This window comes from Coturnix japonica, chromosome 4 (assembly GCF_001577835.2).
Source record: "Coturnix japonica isolate 7356 chromosome 4, Coturnix japonica 2.1, whole genome shotgun sequence".
Lineage (NCBI taxonomy): Eukaryota > Metazoa > Chordata > Aves > Galliformes > Phasianidae > Coturnix > Coturnix japonica.
This window is the reverse complement of record NC_029519.1, coordinates 60,163,454-60,181,984: the sequence shown is the minus strand read 5'-3', so window position 1 is coordinate 60,181,984 and position 18,531 is coordinate 60,163,454. Positions and strand designations below refer to the sequence as shown.

General features: G+C 36.1%; 1 protein-coding gene across 3 annotated transcripts in view; it reads right to left on the bottom strand.

Annotated features, from left to right (window-relative positions):
• CORIN (corin, serine peptidase) overlaps window positions 1-18,531 on the bottom strand; it is a 118,162-nt gene that overhangs the window by 52,907 nt on the left and 46,724 nt on the right. For all 3 annotated transcript variants that reach the window (XM_015862236.2, XM_015862237.2, XM_015862238.2), the window contains one exon: window positions 5,772-5,953. In XM_015862236.2, coding sequence (XP_015717722.1) covers window positions 5,772-5,953 — 182 coding nt within the window. The remainder of the gene's footprint in view (window positions 1-5,771; window positions 5,954-18,531) is intronic.

The following is an 18,531-nucleotide window of genomic DNA, read 5'->3' as shown; positions in this document are numbered from 1 at the left end:
CACAAACTGAAACAAATATATTATTTGCCTGCATTTAAGGGCATGTCTATCAAAATGACCATGAAAAGTGCAGTGTTTTTGTTTGTTTTTCAAAGTGAAGAGGAAAAAATGTTGAGTGTCTAATACTATCAAAGAACTAGGAGGTATCAAACCAAAATTGACTTAAAACAAGCAATTAGTAGTACTCTTTGTTTAATGTAGAGATAAGTTGTAACACTTTGCAACAGAACACAACAGATGCTAAAATGCACGTAGATTTGTGAAGCAATAAAAAAATGTACAGTGTGCCAAAAATTACTGACCAGTCCTTGAATCTCAAACAAACGGTAAATGCAGGAGGATTTTGGAAAAATAATTCCCTTATTCTATTCTTCTCTGAACATGTAGTCTTAAAGCAGATTTTGAAGACAGCATAACAAACCAGACTTTCAATCTGATTCAATATAGTCATTCTTAGAGTCACCATAGCACAGTAGGACACAGAGAAATCTCTGTGTACACTTGCCTCTGGATTTCCATCACCTGCTTCGTATATTCTATGTACCCAGTGGCACAGTGCATCATGTAGCTGTCAGCTGTAGAAAGTTTTGATACTAGGATCATGATCACAGAGTTAGGAAAGCTGACAACTCCTTCCCCTCTGTGGTGGAAGAATACAAGAGATCTTCTCGTCCAACAAAGTGAAGCGGCCTAAAAAGGCCACATGGGAGAGAGAAATCTGGAACTGAAGCAGGCAAAGAGTAAGAAGGCAGGCATAATAGGAGAAAAAATAAACTTGGAAGATATAAAATATCAAATCAACAGAAACAAAGAATGAGTGCTTGGAGAAATATATCCTTCATCTGTGAATGCTTTCTCACATGAAAAACAACAACAATAATGAAAAAAAAAATAATAATAATAATTGTCTTTCTCAAAAAAACTATATCATTCTTTCTTGTCTTGCAGCTGATCAGTATCAGTGTTACAGATACGCAGACAATCCCTGTCTTTTTTTCACTGCATTAAGTGAGTGCACAGAACTATAGAATACCCAGAATTGGAAGGGACTCAACAAGAATAGTTGAGTCCAGCTCCACACAGGATCACCCCAAAATCCAGACTCTATATCTGAGAGTGTTGTCCAAATGCTTCTTGAACTCTGACAGATTGGTACAGTGACATGGGGAACCTGTTTCAGTGCCAACCACCCTCTGGCACAGTGCAGAGAGCAACAATCCCTTCTCTTGACAGGCTAGTAATGCTGGGCCTGATGCATCCCAGGATACAACTGGCCTTTTTAGCTGCTGACTCGTATATAAAATGCTGTCAAACAGAACACCCAGATGCCTTTCTGCAGGGTTGCTCTGCATTCACTCTTACTCCTGCCTGCACATATATACAGCGTTGCTCCAACCTATGTGTAGAATCTAGCACTTACCAGATTAAAATTCATGAGATTGGTGATTTCTCAGTCCTCCAGTTTGCCAAGATCTCTCTCCAAGACCTCTCTGTTCATGAGGGAATCAACAGTTCATCCTAGTTTTGTTTCACTTGCAAACTTACTTATAGTGTCCATTCAATTTCTGTATTCAGGCTATTCATAAAAACAGTGAAGAGAACTGGCCCTAAAATGGAGACCTAAGGAATCCCACCAATGACTGAACAGCAGCCTGATGTAATCCCATTCCTATAACTCCTTGAGCCCGACCCATCACATTACATCTTTTGCCTAGCTGTACGCCAGACATTTTGTCCAGTAGTATACAATGCAGTGGTACAAGAGAAAGATAATATCTTCCTGATTTTAAAAGCTTCTTCTGAAATTCTGTATTGGATGCGTATAACTACTCTCCTACAGACTGCAGAAAAATAAAGGCCTGGTTGCAATCAGATATTGACTAGATTCTCTTCTGCCAGAGTCCATGTTCTAAACTGTTCCTCAGAGCAAGTTCTGTAAATTCCTACCAATATCCAGAAAGACAGACAAGTTACCATGGGGGGGGGGGAACCAAAAAAGAAGTGTCAGAACAACTTTTATTAGTTCTTGATGATTGGAACAAACGGGGCCAAGTAAAATCTGCATTTGGTCAGTATAGTTGGTCAAGAAAATTATAAGCTTCTTTACATACACTGTATTCATTCCCTTAGGTATTTTCTGCATTTTGTGCATTACAAGAGCTTGTGTTATGTAGGAAAAAGTAAGAAGAGAGCCACTAGAAGAAGGTTTGAACTATCCAGCTGATTTACTGTGAAATTCAAAGGTAAGTCTGAGCCAAGGCAATGCTATTAACATAGCAGGGGAAAAAATTCTGGTGGTCTATAGCAGTGTCAATAAATCTATTAACTATTTGTATTTTACAGCACCTTAAAATGATAGGCATGAACAGTAGTTATAACAGTAAATAACTACTGTTAGCATTCTCAGTGTGGTGTTCCAATTAAATGCTTCTTATCCAAATTAAAACAAGCTAACAGCTCCTGAGGTGTCATCTTCAAATGGCTGAAAGAGCTTACTCCAATTATTCATGCATTTAGCCCTTTCGTGCCCTTGAACACTGCAAGGCATTCATTGACATGTACAATAATTAACTCATGTATTTTTGCCAAAGAGGGAGATTATTTCGGCTATCAGCAATCAGAAAAACTTAATTAAAAGACTTAATCCAACTGAAAAACTACTGCAATAACCACCATGTAAAAGATCACAAAAAACTGTCCTAAAAAAAAAAAAAAAAGTTTCTGAATGTTATTTATAATTTCATGGGTTACTTATAATTTTATTGAGTTCATAGTTTTTTTCAATCGTTCCTTTTCAGTACTATTTATTCCTTTCCTTATACAAATACAAACTTTAACTGCTGGCAGGAAGAGACATGCATTTGGAGTATGTAGGAATTATTAGAGTGCCTACAAAATTACAGCATGTAAAGGCACTTTTTCACATTGTTCAGAACACACACAAAAAAACTAACCAGAAAAGGCAAGAAAGCAATATAATATAAGAAACTATCATAAAGAAAAAATATTCACTGTTTCCACTAAATGTGGGTTACAATTAAAGTCCATGGCATTCACTCCAAAAAGAAAGAAATTGTGATTATGGTAGAAACTGCAATAAAAATTATATTAAGAAAATATCTACTTGAAACATTGGAAAGAAAATCTGTGAAGAGACAAAACCTTGTAAAACAAAACTAAATTTGTTCTTAAAAAAATGTTATGCAAAAAATTACTCTTTGCCACAACCTGTAGCTATTTATGGTTTGGTTTTTTTTAAGAAGGGCAGCCTTGGCTTCTTTTATTATACATTTTTATTTGTATCCTTCAGAACTGCAATGCAAATAATACATAACATAATGCGGTGACATTTACATTCTGCAGTTAAATTTTAATACATTATGTCTTTTATATGGCTTCAATAGCATTATCTATTAAAAATCTCATAGCTATGAAGTACAGTTTGGGTCTCTTGGGCATCACTTTTTAACAGAACAGCAACAAAAAAATTCTTAATATCTCTTCAGTGTAATGCAGAATGAACATTGCCTAACAGTTCTGTACTGTTGCTTACAAAATTTCACTGTATAAAGAATGGAAAGATTCATACTCTGTGCTTCTGAAAGAATTTTGCCATCTAAATTCATTAGAACACAATTTCAGGGCTTTCCTGAGAGCTGCACATTACTGCAAGATCATTGTATTTCTTTACTTCTCATTCAAGCCACTCCGCTTTTCTCTCTGCAATTTTAACACCACCAACTGTGTTGGCTGGTCAAATCATATAAAATAACAGAAAAACACAGTGACAGTTGAAAGAAGGGAAAACAGAGATTAAATATCTCTGTGAATAGGGATATGCATAGCAGGCCCTAGGAATGTCTCTGAGATTTTTTTGCCCTCAAGGATGCATTACTGGACTTGTAGAATGAATGCCTGATGATGCTTGCTCTTTACTCAATCACTACATATTTGAACTACAAAACCAGTTCTACTATCTATCTTAAATATCAATTAATGTCTATCTGAAATCCAAAGAGCTCGATTTAATTTTCACTATATCTTATCTTGCCATCTGACCTGCTGCAACCCTGTCAACAGTAACACAGCTTTTTATGTCTTATTCATTTTAAAACACTCAGATGATTTTAGTATAAAGGCACACAGATCAAATTTTCCAGTATATTCAGTGTTTCTGTGGACACAACGGGTATGTATGCTACAAGTTCCTTCACACTGGCAAAGCACACTCAATTTACAGTGCCTCCGGAAGAAAAAAATAGATTAAGATCAGTAGTGACAGATTAACAAGTGTGTATATCTACTAGGTAATCCCAACTCTAGCAAATGAATATTTATCAGGAAAGCTGTTACTTGTCCACAGGATAAATGTTCTAGATTCTAACTAGGAAATCTGTCATACTGGAATGGAGCCTGAAAAATCATGTGAGGTTCAAGGGTTTTTTTTGAAGAAGGATAGCTTTTTAAAAATGCAGAGGATGAACAGTATTTAGTCATAATCAGAAAGAAAAAATACATCAGAAAGAAACTGTTTTGGATTGGATTATGATGTGCTAAAAGGAAGTAGGTATAGCAATCAGACTTTTTTTGTTTTTGTTTTTATAAATGCAATGAAATACTAAAGCCACTCAAGAGAATTATACCATCTCGCATAACAAAGCATATGAAAGGGATATGAGTGCAGGGAAGGCTTTCCCTGCATGCAGTCTGGAGTTATTAGTCCCCAAAAGAAATCACAAAGTTGAGATATAAGCAGCCATATGTTAACAGCATGCTCCTGGAATTTCCAGAAACTAAGTCCTGTGAAGAAGATGAAGAACACTTGGAGCTGAGCACCAGATGCCGAGGAGCTGGAATAGTTAACCCTGCTGCCTGATTCTGCTGCATTCAGAGAAGCAATTGCTTTTAAATATACAAATTTAAAATACTTTCAGCTTTGATTTATTTCTGTAGCAGAAACAGCCTGGGAGAAACCCAGGGTCCTACCTTTTTCAGTCAAACAACAATCACATCAGAAATGTTATTTTATGTGAAAAAAATGTCAAAAAATTCTCTATAGTCTATCATTCTACTTGAAAGCTATTTGTATCAAAACACCATGCACACAAGTCCGTGAATAAATTAATTTTAAATGCCTTTTGTTTTATAAAACAGCACATCAGAGCTGACAATACACAGCCTGGGTCTCTAGTCTGCCAGATAGGGCACTTCAGCACTGTCTTTAAATCTTTTCTTTAATGAGAAACAGCAAGTTTCTCATATACTTTTCTGTAATTTATATAGTTTTCAATCAGAGAAATCCAAATTCTATCAGAGAGATTATGGAAGAATAATCAACCAGGCACCAGTCTAACATGTTTTTCTCTAGCATTAAAAAACCATACAACTAAAATTTTAGTCAGAAGATATTCTAAAACTTTCATAAAGCAGTAACCTCTTCCAGTTTCATCTAAAAGTTCAGTTGTTTAGTTATGTTGGGTCTATTTCTACCAAAGAAATATGTAGCAGAACATTTTTAAAGGGCCTATTATTTTTCTCCTAACTTTATTCTCTGGAACAGCTCAGAATTTCTAATGTAAAACAAATAAGCCCAAGCAGCTGTATGGCAAAACTATAACATACCGATAACCAGGCTTTATCATGGTAAAATGAATTAACATAATAACAGAATCAAGAACAATTTCATCCCAGAGATAGTCCTACAGAATAAAAAAAATGTTACTGAATAGGAATCCTTGAATACAGTGCTAGATTGAGGAACAGAAACATACATTGCTTTCCTTTTTCTTGGTGTGGCGAGAAGCATACCCTTGCAGTTGTGTCATTTTCAGTTTGGTTGTGGAACTGAGAGCACTTGAGGAATTCTGGCCAAGAAGCATTTACCATCCCTAGGACTGGTTCACACCCTTCTTTTGCTTCCTCACAAAATGTCCTGCACGGCAAGAGGACTCGACTAGAGAAGAGACAGAGAACAAAGACAAAAAAGATTATTACCCTAATAAATAGACGCACCTTTAATTAAAAGAAAATAAAAGTAATTATACTTTTGAAGAATTTCACTTCCCAAAGACTTGCTAAATCTTCACTACCTCACTGTATGTGGTATCAGCTTTGGCTTTTAGGTTACATTTAAGGCCCTATTAAGCAGAGCAATTTCTAAATTCAGCACTGTTCATGCTGAAGCTGACATTGCCTATAGCAAATGCCCTATCACTGTATTTTTCTCAATATGTTGATTCCTTCCTAAAATTTACTGCATTGCACTTTGCATTTCTTAAAATAGTCCAAAAAATTTTACCAGGAAAAGACTGGAAGCTACTTTACATTCATAATTTATGAATCAATAACCAAAAAGCAGAAATTGCATACAAATTATGAGCATAAAATATTTCAGTCACATTTACAGCAATTAAAGTTTTCTCAGGCACAACTAAAACTGGGGCACATATTCCCAAGAGAACATGAAAAATGCAACTCTGACTCTGATTACAAATAAAATGTTATTTTTTAAAAGCATTAGTAACCACTGCTGGGTGTATTTTATTAAATAATATTATATACATTTCAATTATTTACTTACATTAAAATCAGTGTTCTGTCATTCAGAAAACATGAATAATGGACTTTAAAAAATATGTAATGTTTAAAACATGATTGGCACATTATTTTAATGTGTACTCCTTATATTCTTAATGATATCTCTGGCTAAATAATATGATATTTTATTCCACCCAGTGTGTATCTATTTTAAGCAGTGAGCATCAAGCATGGGAAGGCACTGCCCATGAATGTTTGTTGGCACCACACTGTGAAAGGAAACCAAATGGCTTCAGGAGAGAAATATCAGCTCCCAGTTAAAGAAAAAATTTGAACAGAGAAATAAAAATACAGTTAATTCTTAAGTATAGCTCTCATACAGAGCCAGCTGATACAGCTCATATGAGTTTGTGGGATCAAAGGGGGCTGCATCCAAGGGTGCTAAGAAAGTCCAGTGCTCTTGCAAGGTCAGCCTTTGCTGTCTTTGAAAGGTCATGGACAAGCTGACTTTTGTACTGAACTGAAAAAGTCCATAGTACCCAAGAGTTTTGTTACTTAATGTAATGTTTCTGTTAGGACTGTAATGAAAATAAGCTACCAGAGATGCCTGACCACCCATGCTAACATGTAGAAATTGGAAGAAAGCAAAATATTCTCTTGGATAAATATTCAGACCTAAATGTATTCGCCTTCCTCTGCTCAGTATCTAACTGGTGTTGTTACTGAATTTATGACGTACACTAGGTTGGAACCACTAGTTCAAAATGCATGTTGTTAGAGACATATTCTCCACGTAATGTTAAAAACTTTAACACAATACTAGAATGAAATGAATTAGACATATCACAAGAGCCTTTATCTCTAAACATGTCTCTTCGCAGTTCCCTAGTTGGCAGCTTTCTTGTTGCCCAAAAAGTATATATATTCATAGAATCATAGAATTACCCAGGTTGGAAAAGACTTTGAAGATCATCAAGTTCAACCGCAGCCTAACCAGTACCCTAACTCTAAAAACCATACACTAAATCATATCCCTGAGCACCACATCCAAACGGCTCTTAAGCACATCCAGGGAAGGCGATTCAACCACCTCCCCGGGTAGAATATATTCTATAATTCTATATTTATATTCTAAAATAACTCTTTTCACTACCAGATTGTGATGTGTTGAAAGGCACAAAAATTCAGCACCAGAAAGCACATGGCTGGCTGTTTACAGAACTAAGAACAAATGGTTCCTCCTGCTGACAGGAAGAGCTGCCACTTAGTAGTTCTGCACATTGTCCTGCCAAATTGAAGGTTTACTATCTGACCTGAAATGACACTTCAGATAAAGATGTTCTAAAACACTCTTCTGGTTTTTTACTCAATCTATTTTAATAGGAAGAGTAAGAAAGGACACAGCAAGAGCACAGTTGTATGTCAGTGACTCTTGCTTGGGCCTGAGAAACTCCCTAAATGAAGATGATTTTACAGGGCAAGTAATTATTTCCAATCACTTTCCTTTAGTGTTTTTGACTTAAACTTTTCATTTTTAACCAATTATTTTTAACTAAGTCACTGCTTCTAAAAGTTCTATTGAGGTAATCACATGAACAGTTCCAGTGATTTAACTGAGGCTCCTTAACACAGAAAAATGTCAGAAGCAAAGCAATCACTTGTGTGCCCCAGTGGCGCAAGTGGTAGGAATGCCATGCTGCAACACCGGAGGCCCTGGGTTCGAATCCCCCCTGTGGTGCAAGTGGTAGGAATGGCCCTGGGTTCAAATCCCCCCTGTGGTGCAAGTGGTAGCAGTGCCGCTCTGCTACACAGAGGCTCAAATCCCGGGGCGTTGGACTTGATGATCTCTAAGGTCCCTTCCAACCCGCACGAGACTATGATGATCACTTGCTCTAGATGGTGCTTCAGTTCCAAAAAATACCTGTAAGAAATAAGATGCTAAATAACTACATAACTAAAATGAACTACTGATTTGCCTTATTTGCCAGCATGAGCCATTTGATTTATTCAGACTGATATGCTTATAGTTAACTTCTTATTTATTTTCTTTGAAGAACACACAAAATGCTACAACAGTATGTCACAGTGAACACGAACATCAGCAGTGATTTCACATCATCACATCTAAATATTTCACCACCTCTCTGGGCAGCCCTTTCCAGTGCCTGACCACTCTTTTGGAACCAAATTTTTCCTAATATCCAACCTGAACCTCCCCTGGCACAACTTGAGGCCATTCCCTCCAGTCCTATCTCTTGTTATGCAGAAGAAGAGGCCAACTCCCACCTTGACGCAACCTCCTTTCAGGTTCATTATTTCCAAAGGTCCTTCTGTACATTCTACACAGCACAATAATATAGAAATTACTAAATGCTAAAAGATGACTGAGTAGCGATTAAATAAGCTAAGCAGAATTTATAGTCTCAAGAGAAGTTCTGACAAACCAGAAAATAAAGGATTACCCAGCTATTACTGCAATATTTGGCCTGGTTTCAATATTCAATCTAATCTGCTCCATAAATTAAATATTTTCTGGATAACGATCAAGTTTAGTATGGACATTTTGCATAATCCAGTCAAGGATGAAAAGGTGATTAAAAATCTTCATCTCGATTAGTCTTTATTTACTGCCAGTCAGAGACAGATCATTTTAAAAACAAACTGACAGGTCTATGGTAATATTATCATAATTCATTTGGCACCAGAAGCAGGCACGGAAGGAGGCTGTAACATACTTGAGTGCAATTTTGCTTTTAAGGATATTCATGGAAATGATTCTTGCTGAAGGTAAAGTTTGATAAAAGAACAGATATGTGAGATACATCTAAATCTATGGGTGGTTTTCTCCACACCTAGAAATTCACACCTCAGTTATGTCAACAACATTAAGTGTCAATATTAAAATATTTACAGTATCAAAACAAAAAGAAGTCTGTGGGGGGTTTATTGTTTGCTTTGTTTTTTTAATTTGCATAACCCATAAGCTATTCATCAAAACAGTTTTAAATCAAGTAGATATATAGAATATAGTATACTCTAACACTATCAACTGATTTTAAGCATCCAGAGAGGCTTCGTACTGCCTGAGAGCAGATTATTTGATATGCTCTTAATGCCAACTATTTGAAGTTCACTTCAACTGGAATTCAAACTGATTATAATACTGCACTGACCTAGTTATTATCACTCACTGAAAAACATTTTACATTTTCACATGAATTCAGAAATTATTCCTTCCATAAAACCAACTTCTCATCTTTGCAATCACATTACTATGCATGGGGCTCATCAGCAGAATTACGTTGCTTAAGTGGCTGTTTTGAGCGCTAGAAATCATCAAAGAAATATATTACAAGAAGGAGTAAGGAGAGGAGAAGTCCTCCAGGCAACTATTTTACTCCCGCTGCAAATTACAACAGAGTTTCTCAAGGAGCAATTGTTTGAGTAGCTCAATGGTCTGGCTATTAAACTCAACAGCCACTGCGGTCAATGTCTGTGATATGTCTTCTCTGGAAGCAGCAGCGGCGTACGTAGACCTTGTTCCTAAACAACTTTTTCTGCACTGCCTTGAGTTTTGCAATCACATCTGTTTGTAGGACGTACAATAAGCTAGATTAAATTGGGAAATTCATTACTGAAACTTTACAGACAAGACTGAGAGAACTGCTCTGGCTAAAGGTCACATTTGCAGTTTTGTAGACAATCTGACTCAAGTCTTACGCATGAGTATTTCTTATAGCTACCGTGATGGCTTAAGCATCTCTTCATTACTCTTCTTTCTCCACCACTGTCCATTCAGTTGCTCCAGGATCACTGTTGTTACAGTTACACAGTGTATTCAGGTATTGAGCCATGTTAAAAGTGGACAGTATTTTGCTGGATTACTTACTCAGCCAAATGTATTGAAGAAGTTTAAGCTGGCACAGTTACCAGAAAAATAGTAATCATACAACAGCCTCACTATAGAGCACTGTGGAATAATTTACAGTGCCATTCACAGGCATGCTCAGGTGATGATAGATGTAAGGTCTGAGGCAGAAAGATCCTTCATCTGGTAATACATTTGTGAGTTAACGCTGGGGCAGAGGGAAACAAATAAAAATATCCAAGAAACATCCTGAAACTACAGAAAGAAAGAAACTGAGATTATCCTATATGTTTCTACTCTTTCATGAAGTCACACCAGCCATTGTTAGTTCTAATCTTCATTAATACTTTGGGGAATTATCTAGCAATAAAGATGTCCACAAAATATAAATGTCACAGAAAAAAATTTCTTCAGTAGAACAAACACCCACGCCCCGCTTTATTCTCATTTAGAGTAACATCTCTTGTGAATTCTTTCTCACTTCTCTCTCCTTGTACTCCAATGTGCAGAGAAGCATTTTCAGAGCTACTGAGCAGAGCTATATGACACAGGCTATTAAAAATCTCAAAACTATGTTTTGATTCGTGCATCTGTAAACAAATGGGCAGTTAAGGTCTCAGTTGCACATAATCATGAAAACAAGCTGTGGTAAAGCAGTGTTTTTTGTTGTTTTCATCTTTATCCTGCAAGTTATTTCTAAAGATTCTGTCTTCTTCTCTATTTTACCTCCAGAGATGGATTTCGATCTGATATTTGCATCTTTATATATTAGTAAAATCTGGAAAAAAGCATGATCACTTTATATTTCTGTAATTATTTCATTTGATAAAATTATTATATCCGTATGGAAACACTTTGGGTAGGAGTCTTAAGCTCCATACAACGCTTTAGTACTAAATGCAGAGCTAACTGCATATACATTTCTGGCTTCCCACTTTGCTTTCAGGTCAAATGTGCAGTTTTCCTGAAGTAGTTTACAGTATATGAGAACAAAGATGCACAATTAACCTCAAAAGTACTTTATAGGACCCACAGTCTGAGAAACAGCTAGCACCTTAAGCCCCCTTGGGGAAATGGGATCAGAGTTGGCCCTGGCAAAGACAGCAGCAGTTCAGTTCCCTTAAGGTTAGTGTCTGAAGAAGGGCTCAAACTGTTTACAAGAGGCTGAAGCTGAATTGTCTGGGGAGGTTCACACTCATCTGCCTCACAGGGACTGAATGTAAAGATTTATAGCCAGTGCAGAAAGCCAATTCTCATTTGTACATTCATGAATATTATATCTGCTGTCATTATGGTGATTCTTACAGATGATTCACATGAGGATTGCCCTTTCCAAGAGACTGAAAAAGCCTGTTTTACACAATGAGAATGAAAGAGAAGACGGAGATACTGAACTGACTGCCTGCAGCATGGAAAAGTATGAAGTCTGTTTATAGACTACAAGAACATGAAAGTCTAAGAACCAAATAAGATGAAAAAATTGGATTAGAATCTCTTCTATAGGTCCATATAGAAGTTTTAGGTTTTTTTCTTCTTCTTCTAAAAATAACAGGTCTAACTAAAACAAGAAATGTTTCCTTAACAGATGTCATATCTGGTGGCAAGAGAAAAGAGACAACTGAAGAGTTACAATTGCAAAAGTCCTAGAACAGATCACTTATATCCAAGTGTATTATACATAACAAAGACCTCACACAGAACTTGAACACTATTTGGACAGAAGAAGGAAATAGGAATTTGTGATTTAAGTGAAAGTAGAAATGGGAACAAATCCAAATACAGTTTTAGACTGGAAAGACTCCTCCCACTCACCCAGAAATGAATAGAGGTCACAGCAGCTGCTGTTGAATTTTCTGTCTTCTTCATCAGCTGATACTGAACTTAACAGCATCTCCTTCAAGCCTAGCGACATTTTTTGTTTTTAACAATGTAGCTAAACTCAGCTGATTATCACCTGGATGGACACATACACATTCCACAATGTACTACCTTGACCAAAACGGAGCCACTTCTATCTGGACCCAGAAACAAACAGAAACTAAGTGCTGCAGAGTATCCACTCCGATCAGTAGCTATTTTCTGCATACAGCAGCACCACTACTTACAGCTAAGCTGACAAAACCCTACCAATCCAAACCACCTGTTTTATATCTCATACAGCAGAATGATTCTCTTCTTGCTTACCTAGCAAATTGCTACGTAAACATTACCGTTTAGAACAGAAATTATTGCCAATTAAAAAAAAAAAAAAAATTTAGCAAAATTATTTAATGTTTTGGATCATAGCTACAATTAGTTGAGATAATCTGACCTGAAAAAAGTAGACAAAACTTCTGAGATTTCTTGGTGATCTCATCACACAAGTCAAACACAACAGTAAAAATGAGAGAGATGTAGTAAAATAATTCATTAGAGCTATAGTTTAGCCAGGAATCGGTGTAAATAAATGTTACTAACAATAGCTGTACAATTATGAGCTATTTTTATGATCTTGTACCATCTGCCAAAACCACTCCTAAATAAATCAAACTTCTGAAAACTTCTATGTCTGATATTTATCATACAAATGCTGAACGCATTTCTGATTTAGTTTACTCTGTAGAAACATCTCTTCAGAAAAAAAAATAAATAAGAAAAGTAGAAGAAGCAGCTTCTAATATGCACAAGAATACAGGTCACAAGACTTCAGCCTCTGCAGCTGAAAATTCTAGACTGGTTGTTCCTAGAACCCAATACAATTCAGTCATGTTTGGGAAGCAGATTCAATGTACTTCAGAAATGGGACTTCCCTACAGCACTCCTACCCACAAGGCACTAACCACATCATTCAAAGTAGCACTATTTTGCACAGTTTACACGCTGTGCCCAGCTGCTCTATATATCTTACTATGACCAGCATAAATAAATAATAAATAATAATAAAAATTATCATACTGCTTCCTCACAATGAAGTTGCTTTACAAACAACTCAAGCTGGCATGAGCAAACACTGTCACGGAAAGAATGAAGCTCTCCCCTCAGAATGGTTTCAGGACCTCCCTTCACCTCACTTTTCTCCCTCATTCCCAATTTAATTCAGATCAGTTCCCTGATCTTATTTATCATGGAACTGAACACTGTTACCAGAACAAGGAATGGGCAATGCTGAACTGGAGAAGAACAATTACAGAAATAGAAAACTGTTTCTTTTTGCGGCACTACCAAATTAAAATCAACTTAAAATATACGATAAAACAGTCTGGAACACAGTCTCTGAGATGTTGTGGAATCTCTGGAAATGGCCCTGAGCAATGTAAACTATCTTTCAAGTTAGCTCTGATCTGAGCAGGGGTTTGAAGAGGTGCCTTCCCACCTGCATGATCCCATGACTGTGCTTAGCCTGCTCAGCTCAGCCTGCAGGTAGTGGGATGCTTTACCACTGCAGCCTCCAGCAAGGCAGCAGCAGCTGCTCACGGGAGGGGGAACATACCAGATACTTTACATATCTCACAAACTGAACTCTCATTAGTTTTACACTGCAGATAGATTAAGGGTATTTGTTAATAAGGCATTCTTTAAGAAAGGCTAAGCATGAGCTTAAAAGTATATGAATTCTTAGACAACCCTTTAAACACTGTTTCAAGCTTGGTTTATTAACTCCTGCACAAGATGGTGTACCCAAACCTATTAGAGATTATCTTTCTGGTTTTGAGTCCAGATGCAAAAGTGTGACAGGAAACTATCAATGTTGATTCTCCTGCAGTGTCTGCAAAAGTGTAATGTTTTACTGACATCTTATGTTACATTATATTAAATGAAATAAAGCTCATTTTGTAAAAAACAAGTGTGTTTTTCTATCACATATAATAAATTTTCAAATTAAAGAAAGGCTGTGTTTACTCTATGACTTGCCGCAAATAAATATTTCAGTTAATTAAATGATCAGTATCTGCTTATCAGAAATAATATATTGCATGCATAGGAGAAAGAAAGAAAGACCTGCAATCCCCTGTTAACATCTCAGCTTAGAGACCAGACACCAGAGCTTATAATAGACAATACACACTGAAAATAATTAGACCAATTGGGCTGGAGGCAATCAATCAGTAAAATATGCATTCATAAAATAATAAGTCTTCTTGATTTCTGACTCCTTCCCTTCTCTTAAAACCCCTGGGCAGTATTGTGAAATATGTTTTCAAAGGGATGTTCTCATGCCCAAAATGTCTCAAAAAAAAAAACAACAACAACAAAAAAAACACCACTTATCTTCTTGATAAATTTAAAAAACCTGTTCTGTCCTTAACTCCTCCCAGCACACACACTTCGACATATTATTTTGCGATCTGGGAAAATTCTCGTGGCCAGTACATCAGATGAGTGAAGAGGGTGAAATACAAGGCCATTTCCTATGGCAAAAACCAACTTCGCACTCAATGGACCACCAACATCATTTTGGCCAATGTAGGATGCCATTGTCTACAGCTCTAAATTACTTTTCTAGTTTTTAATTTTTTAATTAATTTCTTAAGTAATTGCTTCCTTCTGTACAACCACATGTCAGTAGCTGTAAACAGTGACTGTGTATGGGCAGAAAAAGGACAATTCTCTGAAAGGATGAAAATATTCTCCACAGTGTCTAATTTCTGTACTAATTTCCATACATTTTGTCCCTGATCTGTCCTTCCCCTACACTGCATCTGCCATCTACTGGCATTGCACTGTAAAAGAGTTTGAGATAAGACTCCTTTTCAGGACATGAGATAAGACTCCTTTTCGGGACTTTTTACATGCGGGACTGTAAAATGGCTCCAGGGCCATCCCCAGTTACAAACATTTCATGGCTCCTTCAACACTACCTGAGCCATGACCCTAACAGAAAAGCTTTCAGAGACTTTACTATCAATCTCTTGTCAACTCTGGACGTAAAAGTAAAGACTTTTCTGAGATTTAAAAGATAAAATTTGTGAATTAATTCCTGCATGCAAAACCACAGGCCATAAACTTTTTAAAAACAGTAAGTTGCAGACTTACTATTCTACCTCTCTTACTCAACAAACTTGCAAGAACCATGGCACAAACAATACCACTTATTAACACAAGCTCCATACCAGATTTCAAGTTCTATTCCTTGAATACTTTGAAAGACTGGAAAATCCCAATGATTGTGGAAGTTAGGCTTAAAAATTGTAACTAGTGAACTTAGTTTTCTCCAAAATTATACATGTCTTAATAAAGGGTAGTACGAGAAAGCATACCAACCAACTTTAAATATAGGCATTTTGTCTTCATGTATATTTTCCCTTTCATTCTCTATAAAGATGAACTCTATTTCTCATCTCTACACTGTCTCAGCCTTCCACCAAAAATGAGCAATGAGAATCACATACTGACTTCAAGGACTGAGTTCTGAGGGACAATGCAAATACTGGTGTTCGCTTTAGCGTATTTCTTCTGCCCTGTAAGAATCAGTTTCACAATACTAATGAAATAACACTAAGGACATTATTTATGAATAATACAGGCTGCTTTGAAAAGAAAACTTACAAAAATGCAACACTAATTTCAGCTACATTATTACAGTTGTAACATGATTCATCATTTTAAAGTTTTTAATTTCTTGGAAACACATTCAATGCCAATCTTTCAGACATATGTGAGTACTTCTTTCTTTGAAGTCAGATGTAAACCAGCTGGTCTCACTTGTATCTCATAAAGAACATGTTCCATTCATGGGACAGTAAAAATAACATTTTCTTTCTCGATCAGCTTTAGTCAGAGCAGGAGTTGTGCTTTGAGGATTTGTTATAATTAATTTCACTGTGCAAATACTTTCTGAACCTGCATATTGTAGGTTTTCTTTTCTCAAATGTATACATCCATTACGTAATCAGATTTCAGTTTGAACTAAAAGTTGATTCATTGCATTTTACGTAGGAAAACAATTCAGGTATATTCATCATTTTCACTGAAGCATGGTTTCAACCACGACCTTGTATTTGACATTTGCTCTTGTACATAAACGTTTTCAAAAGTACATAGAAATTGTTTATTGCTATTTGATAAATATTCTAAACAAACACTGCTGCCACTTTGAACCTCACCCCTGTGCAGTATACCTGCCAACCATTTCACTTTCTTGTTGCTCTAAGTCAATTCTATTTCACCTTGCATTGGTGCATGGTCAGACTGAGGAAAGACTGCAGCTCAAATTGACCTGCTCTCAATATGTCAAACGTTGACTATCTGTATCCTCAACAGTCTACTTCTGAAAGAATTAAACCCCACTATTAATATGATAATCATTGCTGAAATAATTGGCAATCAGACAACACACTGATTGGTGCAAGTGCACAAGGAAGAAAAAAGCATGCAGTAATTCTTCTTGTCTGTGCTTTCACAAGTAACACACCTTGCATGTGTGTATGATCAGGTTCTTTTGGTTAAACAGAAACAGCTACACCAATTTCCTCTGTAGAATGTTTAAAAACAATAGTGAAGGACACACACACACACACACACACAAGGTAACAGTAGAAAAGCACATTATTTGTGTGGGCAAGCATTCATAACTATAACAGACACCTTCTCCCTAAGTTCTGGATTCATTATAAGAAAGGATTTGACAATACATGTTTTTCATTAGATGGATCTCCAATAACTGTGTTTCATGAACCACAAATACATAAAAAAAACAAGGGCTGGATTATAACTCAGTTATAATCATAACTGAGATCATAGTTGTATGATCATGTATATGTAAAATCATAGAGAGATTTTACAACAGTGGGTTTTCTTGTACTGAATCAACCTGTCACATTCCCAAGGACTTTAAAACAGATACGGCAAGATTTAAAAGAAAACACACATTGTTTCAAAGACTCTGGATACAAAGCACTTCATCTGTTAAAACTCACCTCTATTTTATTCTCATTATAGAAGTTGGAATTAATAGTCTTCTGTATCTAGGCTGAAGATCTCTGAACAGATCTCCTAAACAGAAAACCACTGTCAAAAATCTAGCCTGAATAGCCTGTTCAAGTCATGCTGACTTGCTTGGTCTGTAGAGGCACTATCAAAAAGAAAGAACGAAGTAACTCCCACAGCATGCAAAGAGCCATACTGTAAACTTAGGAAAAAAACAGTCACCATTTATATGCTTCTGAAAGCAACCTTCATCTCACACACTCAGATCATAAGAAAAATTCTCATCAGTGCTGTAGCTTTAAATCAAACAGCAGCAATTCCAATGAAATCACAGCAAATAGCTGCTGTTTTATCTTGGCATATTTACCTGCTTTTGTTACTAAAATTACATAGGTTAAAACAAGACTGAAATATGCGAGAGTAGAATTACCAATCAAAAGTCATACATATTCATACATACTTCATATACAATTGAACACATTATGGACCTTGAAAAATAGATATTTTGATAGCTTCCTATTCAAAGTCCTAATATAAAAATTCTCTTTAGCCACCTGAACAAGATCTTTGTAATTCAGTTAACATTTTCTACAAAATACCATAAAGGCATCAGGAAACTCTAAGAAATTATTTTTCTATAAGTTTATTATTTTTAACTTCTAAATGTTCACTATAACAAAAGAAAATCAATTAAAGAATCAACTGCACTGTCAGCAGAAGAAACAAAAACCATAAGTATAGATGTAGTTCACAAAAGCAGGAAAACAGCCATACCTGATATTCACATTTTATACAAAACAAGGTAATCTGAGATCTCTTGCTATATGAAGTTTGATTTTTTTTACTGTATTTTAAGAGGACATGAAAGAAATTTTTCTCATCTTAAATGTGTTTTCAGCTGTAAAATCTTATGCACAGATTTCCAGATTTGCTTTCTGGACGTCACATTTCACACTAGCTTATGCCCATACAAGAAACAAATCATTTTTACTTTCATTCTTTTTAAAAATTACAGAAAATAGATAAAGACAATGAGAAATAAAGAAAATTGGATTTCCCACTGTGAGCTCTTTCCCACTATCTCCAACACTTCAAAGGGTAGGTGACGACATGGAAACTGTTTATAGCTTTGTACAACCTTTTCCCCTTTTCTTCTTTTCACTAATTTTTTTCCCCTAGCCACTACAGATCATATAGATTTCTTCAGCTTTCAGAGTATA